The sequence below is a fragment of the Delphinus delphis genome, chromosome 10, assembly GCF_949987515.2.
Source record: "Delphinus delphis chromosome 10, mDelDel1.2, whole genome shotgun sequence".
In the NCBI taxonomy this organism is placed as follows: Eukaryota; Metazoa; Chordata; class Mammalia; order Artiodactyla; family Delphinidae; genus Delphinus; species Delphinus delphis.
In genome coordinates this window covers 58,358,279-58,382,839 of record NC_082692.2, presented here as the reverse complement: position 1 = coordinate 58,382,839, position 24,561 = coordinate 58,358,279, and the positions used below count along the sequence as shown (strand labels likewise).

General features: G+C 52.1%; 2 protein-coding genes across 3 annotated transcripts; one reads left to right on the top strand and one right to left on the bottom strand.

Annotated features, from left to right (window-relative positions):
* The first annotated feature begins 555 nt into the window (after window positions 1-555).
* On the top strand, window positions 556-14,649 carry ACKR2 (atypical chemokine receptor 2). 2 transcript variants are annotated; one of them, XM_060022251.1, is made up of 2 exons: window positions 556-627; window positions 10,906-14,649. In XM_060022251.1, exon 2 carries the CDS (start codon window positions 10,920-10,922, stop codon window positions 12,093-12,095), a length of 1,176 nt encoding a protein of 391 aa, XP_059878234.1. In that variant the 5' UTR covers window positions 556-627; window positions 10,906-10,919; the 3' UTR covers window positions 12,096-14,649. The 2 variants fall into 2 exon arrangements, with proteins under 2 accessions (XP_059878234.1, XP_059878233.1); XM_060022250.1 differs by lacking the exon at window positions 556-627 and adding an exon at window positions 6,768-6,889.
* Window positions 14,650-17,115: 2,466 nt separating this feature from the next.
* CYP8B1 (cytochrome P450 family 8 subfamily B member 1) lies at window positions 17,116-19,748 on the bottom strand. Its single transcript, XM_060022249.1, has one exon. The coding sequence runs from the start codon at window positions 19,572-19,574 to the stop codon at window positions 18,069-18,071; it is 1,506 nt and encodes a 501-aa protein (XP_059878232.1). The 5' UTR covers window positions 19,575-19,748; the 3' UTR covers window positions 17,116-18,068.
* Between the last annotated feature and the right edge of the window lie 4,813 nt (window positions 19,749-24,561).

The following is a 24,561-nucleotide window of genomic DNA, read 5'->3' as shown; positions in this document are numbered from 1 at the left end:
GGCAGGGGGAGTAGGGAAAGGGAAAGAGGGAATATGGTCTAGAAAGTCTAGGAGATGAGAATATCCCTGACACTGTGGGTGGAACAGACACAGCACTGCTTGGAGGGAGTTAGGGTCAGAGAAGGAGGGTTGGGGGTGAATGAGGGAGTGGGTAGAATCCTGCTGGGGAGGTATCCAGGACCAATGAAGCTGGAGGCTGGGAAGGCCACCTAGATAGGGGACAGGGTAAGCGAAAGCCTGGAAGTCTGGACTGAGACAGTTCATGTTCTTGGCCCAGCTGCAGGGGAATCGTTCCAGAGAAGTATGGTTGGGGACACATGTTTTCCAAAGTAATTAGAACCTCTCTTTGGGGGAGATGTTCTTTCATGGGGGCAGTCATTTGAGCTTGACTCATCTTCAGTGAGGGAAACAGCTTGTGGCTGTGCAGCTGAGGTGGGTCTGGGGCAGGCGCAAAGAGGTACTTTGTTCCAGCCGGAAGGCAGGATGTGTGCAGGAAGCTGTCCAGGGAGGGGAAGAGCTTATGAAGGATCACTCCCTCTGCACTTCACTGAGGAAGAAGGACCCAGGCGCTACTGCTCTCCTCCTGGGTGCCAGGTGGACATCCCTAGGCAAGTGGAGCTGGCTCTGGTAGGTTTCTGAAACTCTCGGAATGGGGTGGGCCCTACACAGGGGCCACAGGTTGAGACAGGATCTAGTGGCCTGGAGAGTGTGGACTGTGTGGGGAGAGGCAGGTGCTAAGCGGGGTGAGTGTGGAGCTCTGTCTCTAGGGCAGCTGTTGGAGCAGTTGCCCCAGCAGCTGGGGAGTAAGGTGGTCTGCTGGCCCCTTGCCCCCTTGATTCCAGCTCAGAATCTGTTTCGTGGATTCTGGAAATCCCTGAGAGTTGCTACCGACATGGCTGGGTGACCTCAGGCATTCCCTTTCCTCTCTGAGCTGTACTGTGATGGGGACAGATGAGATGGCCTTTAAGGGTCCCCCTCCCAGGGCTGAGGTTCCCAGCACCCATCCACACTCACTCTTTATGCACCCCCATCCTCTCTTTTTACCCCCAACTCCTGCCAAGTTCTCAGTCCCTCCATCTGCCCCAAACAGTCCCAGGATCCTCTCTTATTCATCCCAGCTTGAGCCAAGTGTCATTTTAGGGTCTGGAGGGGAACCAATAGTTATGTGCTAGGCACTTATTTCATTATTATAAAAATGCCACCAGGAAGCATTTTATAGGTGAGAAAACTAAGGCTCAGAGAGGTTAAGTAATTTGCCCAGGGTTACTCAGCCATTAAGAACTGGACCAATCTATAGTCTATTCTTCCATGCTGCACCATGCTGTGTGTACCACCCTCCCTGGGGGTGGTGGCGGTGGAGCGGGTATTTCATTTTGACCCCAGCATAATGCTGAAATGCAAACGCGAGGAGCTCGAGTAGCGAAATTTTGGGCAACAGCGAGAGAGGCCCCAAAAAAGGCAAAAATAGTTCAGGAAAGATGTGAAAATCTTCAGCAGCAGCTCCTTGAAGAGTCGGGCTCTAAAATTGCTTAGTTTTTATTAATTGAAACAAACTTTGGGAGGAGGGGTTGCTCTTATGATTTCATCAATGTCACAAGCATCTCTGTTTCCTGGTAAGAGCCAGGAAACATAGAGTAGTGTGAGGTCCCAGGGAGTGGGAAGTGGGTGGGCCTTACGGATCCCAGGGAGTAGGAGGCAGCATGTCCATCAGGAGGCTGCAAGGGGCCCCCTGCCTGGTGGGGACCGGACAAGGCCACTTTCTTCCAGCCAGGCTCTGTGACTCCACAAACCTAGGGAAGGTTAGTGCAGGAGATGGGGGCTCTGGGCATGAAAAAGGCAAGATACACCAATATGTTCCCAAGGGTTATTTTGGAGGGAGGTAAGATTATGGGGAGATTTTTAGCCTCTTTTCTATTTTTTTTCTTGTATTTTCACATTTTACATTGAGCATATATTACTTTTGTAATCAGGAAAAATACATGTCAAAAAAGTAAAAAGGGGGCTTCCCTGGTGGCGCAGTGGTTGAGAGTCCACCTGCCAGTGCAGGGGATACGGGTTCGTGCCCCGGTCTGGGAAGATCCCACATGCCGCGGAGCGGCTGGGCCTGTGAGCCATGGCCGCTGAGCCTGTGCTTCGCAACGGGAGAGGCCACAGCAGTGAGAGGCCCGCGTACCGCAAAAAAAAAAAAAAAAGTAAAAAGGGAGAGTGTGTGCAGTGGTCCAGGACTCAGTGATCAGGGCTCTAGGGTCAGCTCTGCCTGGTTTGTGGTGAGGCCCTGAGCTTCCTGTGAAACCGGGGAGGGGACACCTGCTACTCTCCTCACAGGGAAGCCAGGAAGACTTGCAAGGACCAGGGTATAAAAGAGCCTCATGTAAATGTCAGGACTGGTTTGTATTGTTTGCATTGTGTTTTATCATCACAAGGAATCCAAATGCCATGCTTCCCAAGGGGGACGGTGCAGGGGGCAGATGTCAGTCCTGTGAGTCTGCGAGGGCTCACAGCAGCTCGCAGTGTGTGGTCCAAGGCTCCAGATCTAGAGCCGACTGGTGGGACTTGATTTCTAATCCTGCAGTACACTTGCTGTGTGTCCTTGGGCATGTTACTCCCCCTCTGTGAGCCTCAGTTCCTCACTTGTAAAATGGGAATAACAGTAGTGCTTGTCTCAAAAGGTCATTGTGAGAGCAGTAAGTACCTTAACACATATAAAGCTTGGCAGGCAAGTGGGGGAGCGGTGGGGGGAGGGACCACAACTCACTTGTTATTTTCTTTGAGAGGCAATGTAATTTAGTGTTTAAAAGCATGGACTCGGGGGAATTCTCTGGCGGTCCAGTGGTTAAGACTCTGTGCTTTCACTGCTGAGGGCATGGTTTTAACTCCTGGTTAGGGAACTAAGCCATGCTGCATGGTGGAAAAAAGGAAATGGACTCTGGGTTATAGTTCCTGGTCTACTACTCACTTGCTCTTGGGCCAGTTCCCTAATCTCTGTGCCTCAGTGTTCTCAGCTAGAAAATGGGACTAATGATATGTTTAATTTCTATAAGGTAAATATGAGAATTAAATAATATATGTGAAGCTCCTTGTCCCTGCACCCAGCACACTGTCAGGGCTCCATGGTGTTAGCCATTATAATAACTGCACCACATTTAATCCCACGAAATCCTTTGCTGTAGTATTATTTATTTTATGATGAGAAAACAGCCTCGTGGAATTCAAGGGTTTAGGATGGAAGCCCTGACTTTGTCTTGGGGCTGCATGAAGGTTTAAGCCCAAGAGCATCCCAAACTGAGCAGTGGAGCAGAGACCCACCTCTGCCCCCTGAGTTGGTCATTCCTGAATTCTCCCCCTGCATGCCATTCCCATGGCCCTGGACCTCTTTCCTCCTGTCCTTGTGTGGCTCCCGTTCCTTTTCCTGTTTTCTATTCACATACCGTCAGTCCCACAACCAGCCTTCCATTCAAGCATCCTGAGCAATGGCAGCCTGGTCTCCTGTCACTCTCCATCTCTAGTCCCCAACCTTCACCCCTATCTTTTTTTTTTTTTTTTTTTTTTTTTTTTTGCTGTACGCGGGCCTCTCACTGTTGTGGCCTCTCCCATTGTGGAGCACAGGCTCCGGACACGCAGGCTCAGCGGCCATGGCTCACGGGCCCAGCCGCTCCGCGGCATGTGGGATCTTCCCGGACCGGGGCACGAACCCCTGTCCCCTGAATTGGCAGGTGGACTCTCAACCACTGCGCCACCTGGGAAGCCCTTCACCCCTATCTTTTAATGAGCTAGCCTAGACTCTGGGCCTAGGTTCAAATCCCAGCTCTGCTACTTACTAGCTATGTGCCCTTGGGCATGTTCCCTAGCCCCTCTATGACTCAGTTTCCTCACAGGTAAAATAGAGGTAATAACTATCCGCCTCAGAGTGTTATTGCAAAGATGAAATGAATTAATGCATGTAAGGTTCTGAGAACAGAGCCTGGCCCATAGGAAGTGCTATGTAAGTGGTGGGTATTGTTGTTGTTATTGTTATACATACAGTAGAGTTTGATATCTTGTGTTTTCCCAAACCCAGCAGGAAGAAAAGAGAGATCCCAATGCTGTTACCAGGTCCCCCACCTGTGCCCCAACAGAGCACTTTCCACAGCCCGACACTGTGGTCGGAGTGTCAGTCACTTCACAACTCCTGCCTCAACTTTTCCAGCCACAGCTGGGCCAGGAATACAGGATGGGAATGCTAGAATTATAGGCAGAGAGGGGGGCCCATCACTAGCTGAGCCAGGTTGGAGTCCAGGCCTTGGGACTCTGTCTCCACCCTAATCCTCCCAAAGCAGTCAGGGGAGCCTTCTGAGGGAGGGAGCAGGGGGTGGCCACAGGGAGGCTTGCGCCAGCTGGAAGTGGCCTTGAACTTGGCTCAAGTGGAAACAGTGGGGGCTCTGGGCCGGTCACACTCCATGATCACGGGCTCCCAAGACTGCTGAGGCAGAGCTTGCCCAAGCTGAGGAAATAACTCACAGAAGGAGGGTCTTGGCTCAGCTGTGTGCAGGGCACCAGTGTGGGAGGGAGAAAATCAGGCCAGGGAAAAAGGAGGCGAGAGAAGAAGGGAGGGAGAGGGTGATTGTGCTGATTAATTGCCTGGTCATTTGTTGAATGCCTCTCAGATGTCAGCCCTGTGCCGGGGAGTTCCAACGCCTGGGAATCCCCAGTCTAGCAGAGGAGGCAAGTGATCCTCAAAAGGTGACTCTGTTTCTGGGAGGTGGATTTGAGGCTGAGGAGTGACCTTTTTTTTTTTTTTGCGGTACGCGGGCCTCTCACTGTTGTGGCCTCTCCCGCTGCGGAGCACAGACTCCGGACGTGCAGGCCCAGCGGCCACGGCTCGCAGGCCTAGCCGCTCCGCGGCATGTGGGATCTTCCCAGACTGGGGCACGAACCCGTGTCCCCTGCATCGGCAGGCGGACTCTCAACCACTGCGCCACCAGGGAAGCCCAGGGAAGCCCAGGAGTGACCTTCTGTGAGTGCTTGGGGGGCTGGGGCAGGGGGTTCACCAGGCCAGTGGCCCAGGTAGCCTCCTGGGAGGGAAGGATTGAGATTGCATTTTAAAGGATATAAATCTTTTTCCAAGGAAGCCAGCAAAATTATCGTCCACTGAAAGTGATCTCAAATGTTATTCTTTGTTTTATATTACAAAAGCCGGTGTGGCCTCTTAGGGTCATGTTTGATCTTGTTTATTCACTGGTCTCAGCTGCACTGTGGGCAGCACACTCAACATGGGGGTGCTGTGGTCAACTGGGAGGGGACCTACACGTGACCCTGTCCTCAAGGCCTCTTGGCTGGGGAGGAGGGCAGCTGTGGGGTTGATGTGAAAGGTGTAAAAGGGAAGGTGGTGGGTGACAGCAAGACAGGCAGGTTTGGTCATGCTCCATGGGATCCTGATCGGAGGTATGCTGCTAAAGGTTTAACAGCCGATTCTCAGCAACGGTGGGTGAGGGAAGGGAAGCTCCCGTTTATAGCATTTGCCTTGGTGTAAATATTCCCACCATGATCAGTTTCAGGCTACTGATTTATCACTGAATGTGGAATTGGTTAATCCCATGACGGCTTGTTGAATGCCTCCCGGATGTTGCATTACTGGCTCTCGCCAGCCGGTACGAGACAGCCTCAGCATATGGCTGACTTTGAGTCTTCTCTGCCACCCATTAATGAGGCCAAAAGTCCCACTATCAGAGGCTCATCCTTCAAATTCAAGTTTGGTTCATGTTGAAAAGGGGAGCTGGGGGAAAAGGGCCAGTTCTGTTACTGAGTCCAAGCTTGTACTGCTCCCCTGCACGACAGGGGACGAGGCGTTGGGCAAGGAATAGCGACTTTATTCAGAAAGCCAGCAGGCCGAGAAGATGGGGGACCCGTGTCCCAAAGAATCATCTTACCTGAGTTATTAGAATTCAGGCTTCTTTTCTACTAAAAGGGAAGCGGGGTGTGGCTGGTTGTTGCAGACCTCTTGGTACCAGCCAGACCTCGGTGGGGATGTGATGATCCTTTGTTCCTGCAGCTGACCACGTGGGACTGGTCAGATGTTCCTATAAACCTTCAACAGACAAATGTTATTTTTTGTTCTGCAAATTTTTATCTCTATATGAATGAAAAGTGTTACACCTTTAATGGTCAAGCTTGGGAGGCAGAGTCTTGAGAAAGGGTTATTATGTATATTTCAGGCTGTAAGCATCATTCTTTTACTGTTGGATGAGACAAAGGTACAGAGCCTGCATGGCTAAGCCCAGGCAACAGAGCCCATGTGGAGTCAGCTTTGTTCTTCTCTGTTGCAGTTCTACCTTGTATTGTTAGGGCCATCCAATCCTGGGCCCATCATTTGCTGATCTTAAGCTGTGGGCAATTGGGCTTCACCTCTCCAAGCCTCAGTTTCCTTATCTGGAAAATGGGGATCATAATGGTACTGCTTATCAGAACTATGGTGAAGATTAAATGAGAAGGAGCTCAACTAACATAGCTGCCTTCCTGTCTAGATGGACATAGCAGTATCCTCTCTCTTATTGCCTTAACTTTGACTTCTCTGAGAGGCCTGGGGAGGGGAGGCCTGGATCCTCAGGAGAAGACATTAATCTTCAGCCAGATTCTTGCTAAGTTAAAGCTGGAGCCAGCCCAGGCCAGCAGCCTCAGGATGATGTTACTGCCCCAGAGACAAGCTGTAGTTTGCCCTTGTGCCCTTGGCTTCATTGTACGGGAAGCTCAGCTGACCTTGCCCTTGCTGTCCCTGCTCCTTTCAGCCTCCTCTCTATCTAGTTGTCCGGATTCCCCAGAGGTTCTACTCCAGAGCTTCATTCGGGATTGCCTTACTATCTGTGAAGATGTGAATAACTGACACTGCAATCCATTCCTCTCAAGGTGTTTCTGGGTAAGCCAAATAAATGAATTCCAGTATTAAGGAAAAGTGAAAAAACAAAAAAAGGGAAAATAGAACAGGGCTAGATGGACTATTAGGGGTGGGGTAACAGAGACCTGAAGGGCAGTCAAACATGGGGTTTGTGGCTCAGTGCAGCCGTACAGAGATGACTCACTGTATGCTTTGCGCAAGTAGTTCTCTTTCTTTGAGTCTCTGTTTCCCCACCTGTAAGTTGGAGGAGGTGGACACCATGCACTCTCACTCCCTCAGTGTGAGATGTGGAGGGCACAAAGGGTCACAGGAAGTGACCCTATTGCCACTGTGTCAAATTACCACAAATTCAGTGGCTTAAGGCAACACAAATTTATTAGCTTAAAATTCTAGAGATCAAAAGTCTAAAATGGGTCAGCCCAGCTGCATTCCTTCCGGAGGCTCAGGGGAGGATTAGTTCCCTGCCTCTTCTAGCCTTTAGAGGCTGCCTGCATCCCTTGTCCTGCAACCACATCCCTCTGACCTCTGTTTCCACCGTCACATTTCCTTCTCTGATTCAGATACTCCTGCCTCCCTTATAAAGGACCTTGTGAGTACAGTGGCCCCACTGGGATAATCCAGAGTACTCTCCCTAGCTCAGGATCCTTAATTACTTCTGTCAAGTCCCTTTGGATATGTAAGGTAACATATCCACAGGCTTCAGGGATTAGGATCTGGATATTTTGGGGAGGCTACTCTGTTGACCTGTAGGGAGACTATGTTTCCCAAGGAGGCTCCATAAAGCCTTGGGGACATTAATGGTGGAATCTACCAAGGGTGGACCAGCCAATGAGGGCGAAACCTGGGCAAGCAAGACCCCCTGAGCTCAAATCACACCTCTCTCAGGTGGCCCCTTTGAAAACTGCTAGACAGGGCAGAACAGAGGCCGAGAATGAGATGAGACCAAGGACAAGGCACTGTTTCTGAGTCTGAAGACCTGGGGCTCAGATGCGCTCAGCCAGTGACTTCCTGCGTGATTGTGGAGAAGTTACTTTGCTCCTGGGTTAAGTGGGGCTGACAGTTCCTTCCTGGTTTGCCTTCCAGGACTACCAGAGTTGACATGAAAGTGCCTGGCCAATTGTCACATGCATATGACACATGTTGGTTGCTGTTGTCATCGTTGTTGGTATTATTGATGAAAGTGATGGGAGGGGCTGGTGGCCCCAGAGGTCCAGAGAATGTGGAAAGATTTCCAAGGTGAACGATCAGGAGGCCAGAGGCCCCGAGAGGGAAAAGAACGGAGTGTTCCAGGTGAAGGGAGCCTTGTAAAGGTGACCTGGTCCAGCCTGGGGCCTGCTGGCCCTGACTTCTGGCTTTGACCAAAGCAATTATCAGACTTGGTTGTTTGCGAAAGCAAAAGCCAGAGACTTTCAGAAGCCAGGTCAGGATCAAGGTCAGTGCTAACAGACTAGAAGAGCTGGTATTTAATTAGTGGTAACTCCTGACTAATAAGCCCTCATCAGGCCCAAGTGCAGAAGGGCACTCCCTCCTCCCAATGCCAGCAGCTCATGGACTCCCAAACCAGCCATGTGCTGGGGGTGGGGGTGGGTGCCTATACTGGTGCCCAGGAAAGAGGGGCTCAGGGACAGGAGAGCCCAGATGCACAGGAGGGGAGTGAAGGACGGAGAAAGGAAGGCACAGGGCCAAGTTCTCAAGGCCAGTCAGGAGCAGAGCCCAGCCCTAGTTAAAACCTCCCAGGCTGAGGTCTTGGGGTGGGGTTAGGACATCTGTGTTTCCCCAACATCTGGCCCAGAAGCCAGTTGACAGGAGCCCAAGGGTGGGGCAGAGGCTCAAGGAGTAGGAGGACTCCAGGGCTCTCCTGAGAGAGGTTCTGCCTCAGCAGAATTGCATATTTCCATCACAGGGTCACGGTGTCATGGATACTAGAAGGATCAGCTGAGGACCTGAGTCAACATTTCTTTCAAAATTCTACCTGGAAAAAAAAAACAGACTAAACTTCTACTGGGAGGGAAAGGACTGGGGAAAATGTTTGCAATATATATGTAAAAAGCTAAAATCCTTACTATATAAAACCTCTTATAAAATGAGAATCCCACCCATTAAAACAGTAAATCATGCACAGAAGACACACATACAAAATAATACATTCACTGTATTAAGAGTTCAACCTCATTTGAATCAAGGAGTAAAAACTAAAATACAGAGGCACAAGGTGGAGTTGGTTTGTATTTCTGGGTTTGTGGCCCATTATCATCACCAGCCAACAGGTCTTATTCTGGTGGCTGTGCATGATTGCCTGCTTGGGCCACAAATTCTTTTTTTTATCTCTTTCCTCTCTCCTCCCCAAACCCTCTTCCCCATTGGTGAACAATCTAGTGGGCTGAACATGAAATCTCTCTCCTTTTAGAACACAGAACAGGATTGAGCATAATCCTTGGTTCATGACACGTTTCTCACTGGTTCATGTGAGGCTCTCTTTTTAAAATTATGTTTAATAATACAATTAAAACCTGGGAAACTGCTGCCCAGAGAGAACTTGACCATGGACAGTGACCTGCCCCATCCCATGTCTCTGGCTTCTCCTGCCCAGGCAGCCACCATCTTCAGTCTTGTGCCTATCTTTCCCCTGTCTTTTATCTCTTTGAGCTCCTTCACAGCATATATTCATATACTTCCTGAGGTGGTGGTTGTTTTATATATATATATATATATGTTTCATTTGTCTTAATTTTATTAAAAAGAGTATCATGTAAATATTTTTATCATGTATGTATTTTTATGGAACCTGGAGATAGCAGTAAAGAGGTAGAGACACACAGGGTGATGATGAGGGTTGGGGGGAAGGGGTCTGTGATGTCTCCCACGTTTCAGTCTTAGGTGACCGAATAGCTGGTGGAGCTCTTCAGTTAGATAGACAAGGGAGAGGAGAAGAGGCTGGTTTGGAAGATGATGAACTCAGCTCTGGGCAAAGCAATAATTTAAGCAAATGTTTATTGAGTGCCTCCTATGTTCTGGGCATTCTTCATAGAGCTCGAAATGCTCTGCCTGAATTATAACATTTAAGCCTCACAAGAACCCCACGGAAAGGCACTATAATTAATATCATGTTAAAGATGGGGAAACTGAGGGATTAGTAGGTTTAGTTCTGAGTCTGTCGACATGCTGGTTCACACCTTTCTGCTGCAAACCTAGAAATAGCGGATAAAATATTTTTAAAATATTAAATATTTATAAATGAAGATATTGACATTAAATATGTATAAATAAAATATTTTTAAAATAACCAAAAGAAGGGAAATCCTCAAGTGAGAGAAGTAAAGAGAGTTCAAAGCCAGAGTGGGCACACTAGGTATTTATAGAAAAAGCAAGCCCCACTGAAGAGAAGCTCTCATTAAAAAGAAAAAATTATAAGCCACACAAAGAAGAATAATTTCAAGCCACACGTGAGGAAGAGTATGTACACAATAAATAAGTGAATTGGTCTCCCTAAATAATAAAGAAAAACATGAAAGACATTATCAGTCTTTATAAATGATGAGGGGGAACATAAAGAAGAGAAACCATCATGAAAGAAGTGAGTACTGGGCTTCCCTGGTGGTGCAGTGGTTGAGAGTCCGCCTGCCGATGCAGGGGACACGGGTTCGTGCCCCGGTCCGGGAGGATCCCACATGCCGCGGAGCGGCTGGGCCCGTGAGCCATGGCCGCTGAGCCGGCGCGTCCGGAGCCTGTGCTCCGCAACGGGAGAGGCCGCAACAGTGAGAGGCCCACGTACCAAAAAATAAAAATAAAAAAAAAGAAGAGAGTACTGTGAGAACATCTGAGGTTAAGTCAGCTACCCAAGGTGACATAACTATTAAGTGGTAGTTAATAGTTATGTTAATAGTTGGGCTCCTCATCCTTGTTCCCGTACTTGCTAGCCTGTGGGTTACTGGCGTGAATGCGAAGAGTCTATTGGACACCCCAGAGCACTGGCTAAAGTGGGTTTGGAGAGAGGGTGGATTTGTCTCCTGTTGCTCACACTGCTCTCTGGCCCACAGAACTCCAGCACTGGATGTGTCCTCCCGCCATGGCCGCCACCGCCTCTCCTCTGCCACCCAGCACCAAGGTGGCCAGTTCTGAGAACAGCAGCTCCTTCTATGACTATGAGTACTTCCTGGGCGACGTGGTCTTCATGCTCTGCAGGAAGGATGAGGTGCTGTCGTTTGGCAGAGTCTTTCTGCCACTCTTCTATGGCCTGATCTTTGTGCTGGGCCTGAGCGGGAACCTCCTTCTCCTAGTGGTCTTGCTCCGGTATGTGCCTCGAAGGCGGATGACCGAGATCTATCTGCTGAACCTGGCCATCTCCAACCTCCTGTTTCTGGTGACGCTGCCCTTTTGGGGCATCTCTGTGGCCTGGCATTGGGTCTTTGGGAGTTTCTTATGCAAGGTGGTGAGCACCCTCTACACCATTAACTTCTACAGCGGCATCTTCTTCATTAGCTGCATGAGCCTCGACAAGTACCTGGAGATTGTTCACGCTCAGCCCCACCACCGGCTGAGGACCCGGGCCAAGAGCCTGCTCCTCGCAGCTGCCGTGTGGGCTGTGGCCCTGGCTGTCTCCATCCCCGACATGGTCTTTGTGAGGACGCAGGAAAACGCCCCAGGCGTGTGGGACTGCTTTGCGGATTTTGGGGGGCACGGGACCATCTGGAAGCTCTTCCTCCGCTTCCAGCAGAACCTCCTGGGGTTTCTCCTCCCCCTGCTTGCCATGATCTTCTTCTATTCCCGCATTGGCTCCGTCTTGGCCAGGCTGAGGCCCCCAGGCCAGAGCCGGGCTCTGAGGATGGCCATAGGCCTGGTGGTGGCCTTCTTTGTGCTGTGGTTCCCGTACAACGTCACCTTGTTTCTGCACTCGCTGCTGGACCTGCAAGTCTTTGGGGACTGCAAGGTCAGCCAGCACCTGGACTATGCGCTTCAGGTGACAGAGAGCATCGCCTTCCTCCACTGCTGCTTCACCCCCGTCCTCTATGCGTTTTCCAGCCGCCGCTTCCGCCAGTACCTCAAGGCTTTCCTGGCCACTGTGCTCAGACGACACCAGGCTCCTTACCTTGCCCAGACCCCACCGTCCAGCTATTCTGAGAGTAGTAGGCTCAGTGGCCAAGAAGATATAACTGGCATGAATGACCTCGGGGAGAGGCAGGCTGAGGACTCCCCCAACAAGGGGGACACAAGGAAAAATTCAGCCTGAGTGGCCACACCACAGTCCATGAGAGCAGATGGGACCCAGCTCAGCTGTGCGTCCACCAAAGTCCTCCCTTCAGAGGTCTCAGTGACCATGTTGCTAAACCAGTCAGTTCTTGGTCCTCAGCCATCAGCAGCGTTCACTGTCTCCTGTCTTCTCCCTCCTCTTTCTCCACTGCCTTCCAGGACTCCATACTCGCTGACCTGAATGGCTGCCGTAGTTTTCCAGCTGACCTCTGTGCTTCCTATCCTCGTGCTCTCATCCAATCTACACCCAGCAACCAGAGTAACCACAACACCCTCAGCCATCTCTCCCATCCCCCTCAGAGTAGCCCGAGGCCTGCCACCCACCAGACTTCCGCCTTCCCTGTGGCTCAGCTGGGGGAATATTACTGCAAGACTGTTTGCTATCACAGCCTTGAAGGTGGATCCAGGGTCTGGCAGTCAGGAGGGGCTGGAGGTGCTCCACACATGGGAGTCTGCGGGTGGGAGGCAGAGTGAACACGTGTTCCTGGTGGTCCAGGAGCATCTGCCTCCCTCTGCCTCCCACGCCCCCTCTCAGGAGGCTTCAGGGCTCCCTAGACCCTGCACTATCAAGTCCAGAACGTTTGTCCAATTTAAGCCTGGAGCTTTCACAATTAGAATCCCATACACCGTTTCACGCTTGTACTCCTTCACCTCCCTTTTCATTTCCTGGTTGCCACGCCCATTGTTCTTTCCTGCAGGTTCCAGTCTTTGCTTTTGCGCTTTCTGGCTCCCTTATGGAACAGGGATCATTTTCCAGCCAGGTATCCCCTCACCCTTGTCGTGTAACTGAATCCTACTTGCTCTGGGAAACCACTCCGGGGTCACTCTGCCCTGTGCTTAGGGTGGAGGTTGGGTAGAGCATGGGTCTTTGATCAGTGATGACCTTATGTTTCCCTGGCACAGTGATTCATTTATGGCTGGACACATGACCCAGGCAGAGCTTGTGAAATGTTACGTGACTAGAGCATGCTAGAACAGAGGCATGAAACTGAAGCCAAGGGGATGTGAGGTCTGGAGCTGCTCCTTCATTGGCTCGAACTTCAGAAGGTGAGGTGACAGCAGTGAGTGAGCAGATGCTGGGGGCAGCGCTCGAGCCCTAGAATCAAGGCACGGCTGAAGCTCATCCCAAGCCTGGACTTGACAGTGACACGAACCAATAAATTCTTTTCCAGTTTGGGGTGGTGGTGTTTTGTTACTTGCGATCTAAGGATTCCTGACGGATATGCCCTGCCTGGGTGCTTCATGTCTCCCACGGTCAGCATCCTTCCTGCCCGCTGACACGTCCACTGAGAAGCCTTTCACCAGGGAGCCCCTGGCCTACAGTGCCATCTCTCTTTCCTGAGCTTCTGAAGCATCACTGCTTTCTCCTACCTCCCAGAGCCACGTGGCACAACCTGCCATGTCCTGCCGTGTCTGTCCTGCAAAACCCAGCACAGAGCCTGGCAGACAGTAGTGCTCAGAGGGAAACCTTTAGATGGATAGATGGAGACCAGAAGGACGTACGGCTGGGTGAACGTAAACTCCGGGGAACAGGGACTCTGCCTGGTGTAAAATCTGCATCCCCCGTGCTTCAGTCAGTGCTGGGAATGTAGCAGGTGCTCACTACCTTTTTTTTTTTTTTTTTTTTGAATGAATAGCTGGATGGATAGAGAATTGAGCAGGTGGTCAGTATCCTGCCCACTCTTTCTTCTCTTCCCCTGAGCTTGGATGGTCTGGTCACAGCACATGTGTCATGAGCAGGGCTGTCCCTGGATGTTGCCTGAGTTGACCGGGCTGATTTTTCCCACTGTGTCTCAGCTCTGGTGCCTCTGGTTCTCTCTCCCCAACGCCCCAGATTCCCCACTGTCAGGAAGGACTGTGAGCCCACTCAGTCCCCTGGGAAATGAAGATCCTCTGGATATGAAGGTGGTGGTTTGTTTGAGGATGTGGTGGTGATGTTCTATTTTAGAGCTCTTGAAATCTTGCCCGACAGGGGACCTCAGTCCTGCCCACATGGCAGCCTGACTGGTGAGATACAGCCTGAGCCGTACTGGTAGGATCTAGGTTCCCAGAGTCTCTGACTTGGGTGCCCGTGACACACAGATGGGATGGGACAAGGTATGCCAGGCAAGGGACACCCAGGAGGGCTTGTCACCAGCATTGGTGGATTTGCGTGTGTGCACGTGGGTGGTCTGTGTGCGTGTGTCTGTGTTGCTGTTGGGGCCGTGTGGAGCACATATGGCTGTGTATATGGATCTAGCGTGAATGTGTCGCTGTGTCCACGTGCGTCTGAGTATGGGCCCGTGGGTTTTCCGTGTGTTCCTATGTGCCTTTCTCCGGCTGCGTAAATGTGGGTGTGTGCTCTCTGTAAATAACAGGTGTATAAGATGTAGTGCCCTGAAGCCTGTGCCTAAAGGGGAGGAGAAGGCCTGGCTATAGGTGGCCCATTGGTCCCTCCCACTGTCCAGTTGCCATACACCGCAGCTGACCACGGTGAGGGCTCTGAGTGCAGTTTGCGAGAAGGCTCGCTGGCACTGGTCAGGGAGTGAATTGGAGGTTGGCTCTCATACACAGGTCAGGATGGAGAGGGCCGGGACAGTGCCCTCTCCATCCTGACCTGCCTTCCCAGCCTGGACCTTGGTTCCTCCTGCCACTCTCTGTCCACCCCGAGGCTTGGCTTCCCATCTGCACTGCCCAACATACCTGTATTTCCTACCTGAGGTCTGAGGAAAGCCCCCAGGATTCTCTTGGCTCTCAGACTCTGAGGCAAGGGAGACTCTCCCGCCTGGCTGAGCCAGGGAGAAGGGTGGGCATGGCTCTGCTTGGGAACAGGACTGCCCACCCTCCACCTTGTGAAGTGTGGTGTGAGCGTTCACAGCAGTTACTGCCTATAGAAAAATATCCCTTTATTTTCCTAGGGGCCTGCAATTCCACCACCGGCATGTCATTCCTGATCTTGCTTTGTTATAAGCTATCCTCAGAGAGGATACACAGAGGGAGAGAAAATTTGGTGCAGAAATGAGGGCTTCGCAGACAGAACTGCTGGGTGAGGACAGGCAGCGACTAGATGCGTCCTTGTGGGTCTCAGTCTTTTCACTGCCCCCTCTGCCGGGGCAGGAAGGGTGCCCTTGTGGAGCATGTGTCCAGCAGTCCCCAGGCCAGGGGGAATACAACTACAGGTGCCACGGGCCCCTCCCCTGCCAGCAGGTGGGCATGGGCCTCCACGTGCACAGGCTAATCCTGGCTGCTCGCCACTTCCTGGGGGCTGTTGTTATGGTGGGCATCCCTGACTGTGGGATGGTACACTCGTCTTCACCTCACACCTGACCCCCCCTGAGGCTTCCCTCGGTCCCAGGCAGACCCTCAAACCGATCACAGGATCCATGAAGTTCCTGGGACTTCTGCACGTGGTCACTCTCAGCTGAGGCCTCTTTGTCCTGACTTAGTGGGCTTGGGCCCACAGCCCCGTCCCAACCTGTCCACAGGCCTGGCTCCTGGTCCACAGTCCTCTGGGTGTGTGGAAAATGAAGGGATGCAGCACCCAGGTCCGGGCAGGGCCAAGGAGGTGTAGGGAAGCCCTGTGTCTTTATCCCTGTTCCCTCACCTGCTCTGGCATAGGGCCTGGCTGCGTGGAGGAGGTTGATGGTAAGCTACCCAGAGACACCTCCTGGCCTCCAAGGCCCCTTCTCCCTCTCCTGTGTGCCCCATGGGGCTCTTCTCCTTGCGCCCCTGGCCCTTGTGGAAGGGGGTCAGATGCCTGGCTTCTCCTAGCCAGTCAGAGCTCTATCAGGCTCCAGGCAGATGTCACCATTTGGGGGCAGCTAGACCCAGAAGAAGGCAGGCCCCAGCCCAGAGTCACCCAGCTAGTGAGGACAGACTCCTGTCCCCGGCCCGGCCCCTGCCCACTCTTAACAGCCTGTTATCCTGGCCAAACTCGGGGCAAAACAGGCAACCTTAAGACAAAGGAAGAGGCCAGTCAGAGGTGTAGGGTTGGGGTAGCAGAGAGAAGCCCCCTGGGTGGTCCCTGCAGGGGGTCCATGCTGCCTGGGCCTCCCTTCTCCAGGACCCTCTATCAGCTCCCACAGTCACTGCCCTTCCTGTCCCAGCCCCAGCCAGGGCCCTGCCGTCAGCCCGCTGCAGCTCTAGCAGTAGCACCCTCTCACTCTCTCCCAGCCCTGGTAAGCACGCCTGGCAACAGGGATTGTCTCCATTTCACAGGCCGAAAAGCTGAGTGAAGGTGGGAGGGGAAGGAAATTATTGGAGGACATGAAGTAAATTAGCCGAGTCTGGAAGTCATGTTTCTGTAATTTAATCTACATTTAGGGAATTGGGGTCAGAGATGAAGGAAGAAGATACCAAGCCCTATGGGTTCCAGTCTGGAGCAGGGGGCAGGAGGCAGAAACCAGGACACGGAAAGCAATGACATAACAGATGTGCTGTGATACACTCGGTGGCAGGGGAGATCCAGGGGCTGGAGACCATTTCTGGTCAGAGGATGGGATGGGCGAGGTTCAAGAAGGCTTCCGGGAGTAGCTCGCACCAGGGTTAACAGTGAAAGCGAGCCCTGTACTTTACGGACAGTTCCATTGGAGAAAGTTGCCAGAGTTGAATTGCACTGGATTGAAAATTTGGGGACCAACTGTGGCAAAACTTAAATGTCAGGTGTGTGGAGGTGATGGGGAGCCAGAGAAGTAAAAGGGGGACACCCAGAGGTGCTTTTGGAAAAAAAAGTCTCTGGCAGCAGGGTAAATGGAGGGCCCACAGGCCCCACGTGGAGAGAAATGTCGAGTTCTGAGCTCTGAGAAGGGCAGCGGGGGATGCGGGGGGAAGCGGGGGGACAAGGTTCAGTGGCACCACAGGGGTCAGGCTGACAGAACTCTCTCCCTATGGGGGAGAGAAAGGGAGGAGCCAGTGTGTCTCCTCTGTATCTGCCTCGGGGGAAGGGGTGGATGGTGGTGTCCCGCGCAAAGAGAGGCAGGGAAATCGGGAGAAGCAGGTGGTTCAGGGCAGAGGCTGGGGGGACAGATGCTGAGTTCTGCGTGGGCCGAACTGAGTCAGAGGTGCTGTGAGACCCCTGTGGGGAGATTGGGCGTCTGGAGGTAGCAGAGAGCTCTGAGCCCAGCGATGGTTGTGGAAACCAAGTGAGGGGTTGAGATCACCCCAAGGTAGGGGTGCAGAGGGGAGAGGGGGGCACGGAGGAGGGACCCTGAACAACTCCTATGTGAAAGGCAGCCCTTCTCTAGAGCTGCTCTATCCAATACAGAAGCCACTAGCCCCACGTAGCTATTGAGCACTTAGGATGGGGCTAGTCTGAACTGAGATGTGCTCAGTATCAAGGGTTAAAAAGTACATACCAGATTTTGAAGGGAAAAAGAGATGTAAAAATACTTCATTAATACCTTTATATTGACTCCCTGTTGAAATGCTAATATTTTAGATATATCAGGTCGAGTAAAATATAGTATAAAAATGAATTTCACCTCTTTCTTTTTACTTTAAAAAAAAGGTGTCAACTAGGAAATTAAGAATTATGTGCGTGGCTTGCCTCATACTGCTATAGGATGACACTGTTCTAAACCCTGAATTCCACAGGATGTGGAATAAGTGTTGAGGAAAAACAACAAAAGCAGAGTGGGAGGGTGGAAACTAACGTTTGCAAGATGCTGCATTGCCCACCGTAACCAGTGTCTATACTGCAGGACTTGTCAAGGCATGTATTAGCCCCCAAACTGAGTTGCCCACAGATATTTCCCCTTCCCTGGACTTCCTGTGAGAGGCAGTTTCTGCAGAATCCACTGTGAGAGACAGTGTTTTAAAGAGAGAAGAAGAAGCCTGTGAGGCGCCTAGAAGGAGGCCGAAGAGCAGAGAGGGCAAGCAGGTCAGAGGAAGGGCTGGTCTGGGGCTTCAGAGGGCTGAGCGGAGCTGGAGACCCCAAGGGAAGCCCCTAGCCAGGCTTGCGGCCACCTGGGCAGAGCTAACTCCACAGGCGCAGGCGGTAGCGGAATCGCACCTCGTGGCTGGGCTGTGTGGTGCCAAAGCCCCAGCGCTGGGGGTCCACGGGTGGCACAGGTGTGTCAGGGTCCACCAGCTCCAGGTCAAAGTGTGTGACCACGAGCAGGACAAAGAGCTTCATCTCGCTGAGGGCCAAGAACCTCCCAGGGCAGATGGAGACACCCGAGCCCCATGGCATGGTGTAGTGGTGGATCTTCTTGCCTGCCTTGTAGAAGTCTACTTTTCGGCTGCCGCTGGGGGTGAGGAAGCGATCGTACTTGAAGGTGGTGGGCTCCGAGTGGATGTCGGGGTCCATGTGCACTGAGAGATAAGGGAAGAGGGCCAGGATGTCTCCATTGCGGAGCAGGTACTCCTGCCCATTGGCCATCTTCAGGCTGTGGTCACTGTGCACCACCCTGAGGAGGGTCGGCGCGGCCCTCAGCCGCAGTGTCTCCTCCATCACGCTGTCCAGCACCGGCATGCGGTGCAGGGCACCGACATTAAAGTTGAAGGACTGCTTGGCCTCCAGCCTGGCCTCTCCCAGGACCTGGGTGGCCTCCTCCCTCACAGCCCGCATGGCTTCTGGATGCTTCAGGAGGAACAGGAGGACCCAGAAAGAGGTAGGCCCTGTGTTACCCTGGGAGGCCCAGAGCATCATGAAGTTGAACTTGTCCTGCATGGCTGGGGCGACTCCCTGCTCCCTCAGAAACTGAAGCATATAGGTGATCCAGTTGCTTATGCCGTACTTCTCCATGTTGTGTTCCACAGAGAGCGTCTTATGGAAGAGACGCTGGAGCCGGCCCACTTCCAGCCACTCCCGGGGTCCCAGTAGGGAGTAGACAAACCTGGGGAACAGGCGGTCGAACTTGCGGAACTGCACGAATAATTCCTCTGCCTGTAGCAGGTCCTGTTCCTTGTCCTTTGTGTAGCCAAACAAGCCCAGGTAGCCGGCCTTGAACAAGATGTTGTAGCAGAAGTGAAAGAGGCCATCCTCACGCCAGCTACTGGCATCCAGACTGGGGCCCGTGGGCCCCAGCATAACCAAGGACAGGCTGTCCAGCATGGCTTTGTTGAGCTCCTCCAAGCCATTCCCCATGAGGTGCTTGGTGCTGGCTGAGTGTATCATCTGGTAGTCTCCCTGCAAGGAGCGGTATCCAAATACCTTTAGCACCAGGCTTTCCGCATACTCCACAAAGTCTAGTCTTCTCTGCGTATCCTTGAGGATGGGGCCAAAGGAGAGAGGGTCCATGACAAAGGTGAAGTACTGGCCCCCTAGCTGCACCGTGAATATGTCCCCGTGTTTAGCCCGCATGTGCTTCAGAAATTCAAACATATTCTTCCGGAAAGCTAAAGCATGGCCCAGCCAGGGCACGGAGCCCTTATCCAGAGGGGGCTCCTTGGGTCTCTGTTGCCGGAGCAGCTCCTGCAGGCACAGGTACCCCACAGTGGCCACAATCAGAGCTCCCAGCACCAGACCCCAGAGCACCATGGCTGTGCTCTTCCAGGTTGAGCTCTGGACACGTTGTTCTCTGGGTGCCAGAGAGTTTGGGAGGTCTTGACAAGTTGAGGGTAGAAAAATCTGTCCACTTGGACCTTGCCTGGTGACTGCAAGTTACAGTAAATAACCCTGGCGAGACAGTACCTGGGAGCAAAACGTTCCCCTGGATTTTGTTAGGACCTTGTCATGTGGGAGGAGGAGGCGGGACTAGGAAAAAGCCCAGAAGGAAACCTCTAGCTATGGTCACAGCCCCCTCACCAGCTTCAGGCTTTGTTCTGACCTTTTCAGACCCAGCTCCAGCAGCTTCTCTGCCAAGCCTTCCTTGACTCCATCCTCACCCCCGTGACTTACTGATTATTCACTCCTTTATTTACTCATGAATTCATGTATTCATTAATTTGCTAGTTCATTCAGCAGAAATGCACCGAGCACTTACTAAGTTTCACATCCACCCCTTCCTTATCTTTAAAAGACCCACAGAACCTCCCAGACAGAGGACCCTTCAAGCACAGGCCCAGACTTCAGTCTCCAAGCCTCTCGCCAACTGGCTTGCATACTTCTCTAGCAAGAAATACAGAGTGGGGGGCTTCCCTGCTGGCACAGTGGTTGGGAGTCCGCCTGCCGATGCAGGGGACACGGGTTCGTGCCCCGGTCCAGGAGGATCCCACATGCCGCGGAGCGGCTGGGTCCGTGAGCCGTGGCCGCTGAGCCTGCGCGCCCGGAGCCTGTGCTCCGCAACGGGAGAGGCCACAATGGTGAGAGGCCCGCGTACCGCAAAAAAAAAAAAAAAAAAAAAAAAAAGAAATACAGACTGGGAATCTTGGAATTATGAAATGTCAGAGATGATAGGGACTTCAAACAAACTGTTTTATTTTACAATAAGGATCTAGGTTCAGAGTGTAGTGGGGACTTTTTCTGATACCTGCTCTAGCTTGGGTGAGGTGAGTTGACAGTTTACTGGGGACCTTCTGTGAGATGTCAGGCCAGGTCCCTGCCAGTAGGCCCAAGAAGGGGAAAGCTGTACCGTTGACTCTAAGGGTTTAGTCAAGCAACCTAGCTCATTGTTGCAATAGGTGATGAGGTTCAGACTCGATTCAACCAGTTCTGATAACCCCCAAGTTACTCTTTAACTTCCTAAATGACCTGCAAACAGGGACTTTGTCTCCTCAGATGACCATAAGATTCCTACATCCCCTCTTGAGGGAGCTCCCTTTGCCTTGTGCAGCTCCTCCCAGCAGGGAGCTGAAAACATCCACACTCTGCCTCCATGAAGTCCTCTCTGATTGCTCATGGCAACCACAGCAAGTACTCAGCTCCACCAACTCTCCTTAGCCTTAGAATATGTTCAGAAAGGGAATTCCCAGGACTTCCCTGGTGGTGCAGTGCTTAAGAATCCACCTGCCAATGCAGGGCACACGGGTTCTATCCCTGGTCTGGGAAGATTCCCACATGCCGTGGAGCAACTAAGCCCGTGCGCCACAACTACTGAGCCTGCGCTCTAGAGCCTGCGAGCCACAACTGCTGAAGCCCGCGCGCCTAGACTACAGCCTGTGCTTCACAACAAGAGAAGCCACCGCAATGAGAAGCCCGTGCACCGCAACAAAGAGTAGCCCCAACTAGAGAAAGCCCGCGCGCAGCAACGAAGACCCAACGGAGCCAAAAATATAAATAAATAAATAAAATTTTCAAAAAATAAAAAAAGGGAATTCTCTGGTGATACAGTTGTTAGGACTTGGTGCTTTCACTGCGGTGTCCCAGGTTCAATCCCTGGTCAGGGAACTAAGATTCTGCAAGATGTGTGGCGAAAAAAAAAAAAAAAAAATATATATATATATATATATATATATATATAAAATCAGAAACTGTGGGTCAAATCCAAAAAGCTGAACTTTGTCCCTCAGTTTTTAATGGATGGCAGCACCATCTTACATTCATTCTCACCTTCATTTATTCATTCACTCACACCCACTCATCCATTCATTACCCCCTTTCTTGGAACAGCACCTTCTATCCATTCAACAGATGTTTACTGTGCACTCAATTGCCAGAAATTTTGCTACAACCCTAAATGAGATAGACCTTGTCCCTGCCTTGTTGGAGTTTATGGCCTTGACCAAAGAAGCATATCATCACAATTGTGTTAAGTGCTGCAAAGAAGGGCAGAGTGGAAGGCTTCTCTGGTGGCGCAGTGGTTAAGAATCCGCCTGCCAATGCAGGGCACACAGGTTCCAGCCCTGGCCCGGGAAGACCCCACATGCCGCGGAGCAACAAAGCCCGTGTGCGACAACTACCGAGCCTGCACTCCAGAGCCCGCGAGCCACAACTACTGAGCCCACGTGCCCCAACGACTGAAGCCTGCACGCCTAGAGCCCGTGCTCCGCAACAAGAGAAGCCACTGCAATGAGAAGCCCGCGCACTGCAATGAAGAGTAGCACCCGCTCGCTCGTCGCAACTAGAATAAGCCTGCGCACAGCAACAAGACCCAACGCAGCCAAAACTAAATTAATTAATTAAATAAATTTTAAAAAAGTGGGGGGGGGGGGCAGAGCGGGAAGGAGGGTGGGGAGTCAGGGAGGCCACACTGATCAGGTGGTAATTAAGTGGAGACCTGGAGGACAAGGCCAGGCCAATGTGTGCTGTGTGTAAGGGTGTAGGGGACATGCTTCTAAGGCATGTGGCAGGGTCGTCCCAAGGGAGCCTATGTGGCCGGAGTGCTCAGAGGAGGGGGAAGAGTCTCCAGCTCAGTGCGGTTTCCGTCTTTGACCCATCACGCGGCACTGAGCCCTTCCCATGACAGCAGGTCCAGCCACCCGTTCGTCTGGGTCCGGGCCACTGAAGGGTGGCCAGATATACCAGCAGGTGGAGGCTGGCCTGCCCCTGGGAAATCGGCCCACGAGGCTGCCCTCCCAGTCCTCCGGAATGGCCGGGGCCCAGCAGGGCAGAGTGAGGACCACAGGCCTGCGTCAAGTCTCAGCCTTCCCCACTCCAGCCGCACCTCCGGGTGAGGGTGGGGGTGGAGTCACCATGGTGGGATGGTGGGCGGGGCAGACGAGGAGGATCAACAATCAGCATAGGCGACCTCCGGGCCTGCTAGAGAGGCCTTGGGGCCTGAGGGCCGGAAAGGCGGTGACGTACTTCCGCTCCCCGCCGCCTCCGTAAAGGCGTCTTTAGGTAGGCGCCGCAGGCAGTTCTCAGTCCTGAGGCGCCCTCTCTCCGTAAGTCGGCGGAGCTTTGCGCAGACGGTTGTGTGTCTCTCATTTCGTCTGCGGAGCAATCAGTAAGGGAGTGGGGCTGAGGGGGGGAAGACGTGTCGGAGAGGGCTGACTCCTTCCCGCCCACTGTGATCGGGAGAAGGAAGGCTTTATTATTACTTGCAGCAAGTAAGGAGAACACCAGAGCTCTTACCCAAAGCAGTGTCACCCTGAACAGCAAAGTTGGGGAAGGTTTAAGCTAATGATACATGCATATCATGCATATTCATGAGGGGGCTTGAGGGGAGCAGAATTTAGCATAGAATCCGGGCAAAGGTTGACAGAGTCCAAGCTTTAGTTGATGGAATTCAGGAAGGTTGACATCTTAATTCCATCCTCCACTTGGGGGGGGGGGGCTTAGTTCCTGCAGAACTCAAAGATATGTTATTACGTATATCCCTTGAAGAACCAGGAGGCTGCCCCAAGGCTGCCCTATGGTTTCTTGACTGGTCCTCCGGTGTTTCTGCATTCCCTCCTTTAAGATCATTAATTACTGAGACCTGTTCAAGGGCAAGCGTTGCACCCGGGCTTAGATCACAAAATGGGTTAGGCCAGAATGGGTTCTCAAGAAAGTCATTCTTTGTTCTCTTTCTCAGGGGACCCCCTAACCTATCTGCTTAGACCGCTGCTGTTTCCAATGCGTGCACGCTGAGAGAAGCCACCACTTAAGGCTCACCTCATTTGCACATTACGTGGTGGGCTGGAGGGTGGGATGAGTTCTTTTTTGTTTTTTTGGCCGCTCTGCACAGTATGTGGGATGTGGGGCCTTAGTTCCCCCACCAGGGATGCGCGGAGTCTTAAGCACTGGACCACCAGAGAAGTCGCTGGGTTGACCCACAGGGCTCAGGTGGGTTTCAGGTGCCGTCAGATCTCATGTCTTTTCATTCCATACATGGCCCAGAACTTTAAGCAACTGTGCACCGGCGAAAGAATTTGTTTACCTGCTGTGGTTCCTCTGGGCATGCTCTAGACCGGCTACACTGGCTATCCCTTGAGTCTTGTTTGCCCTTTGTTCCAATTCTGAGTGATATTGACTTCTCCCCCAGTGCTAGCCACTTCCTGCCCACTGCCTAACCCCTAGGAGTCAACAGCAGTACCTTTGAAATGGAGATGCAGGGAAAAAAATTATTTCACTCTACCTTTAGATCAGAAATAGTCTCATTAACTTAGAGCTGGGCTTATTTATGGCTCCTCTTCCTCCCTAGCTTTCAAGTTTTCTTTTTTCCAGGAAGAGAAGGAAACCCATCCACAGCACCTGGGTTCTTGACAGCCTGGCCCCAGGTTAATTACCTTACTCCTAGTCTGCATCTCATGTACCAGGTGACATTGAAGCCAGTGTAGGACTTAAAGGGCAAATTGGATTCTTGTCTCAACTCTGTCACCAACTCACGACATGATATGGGACATTTCATTTCACCTTTCTGGGCCCTGCTGTTCTGCTATATCAAACAGGAGGCTGAACTTGAGGTACTTGCCGGCAGTGAGATGCCATTATAAAGGTATTGGGCTGTTCATTCACTAAGAGGCTAAGAGATATGAGGGCATATGGTGGAAGTGAATGAAGGAATAGGATGGGGATTGGAATAATTGACAGGGGACCCCCTACAAAGGTTCAATGAGGTGGAGAAGAGTGGTCAGTAGGAAGAAAAGGGCCCGGAAAGGATTCCCAGAGGAAGCCTCCTCCCCAGCCTCCCCCCACCCCCACCCCGCTACCGTTCTCCTTGATT

Excerpts from the sequence above, each read along its gene's own strand:
- ACKR2 (XM_060022251.1), top strand. The coding sequence starts at position 10,920 with ATGTGTCCTCCCGCCATGGCCGCCACCGCCTCTCCTCTGCCACCCAGC.
- CYP8B1 (XM_060022249.1), bottom strand. The coding sequence starts at position 19,574 with ATGGTGCTCTGGGGTCTGGTGCTGGGAGCTCTGATTGTGGCCACTGTG.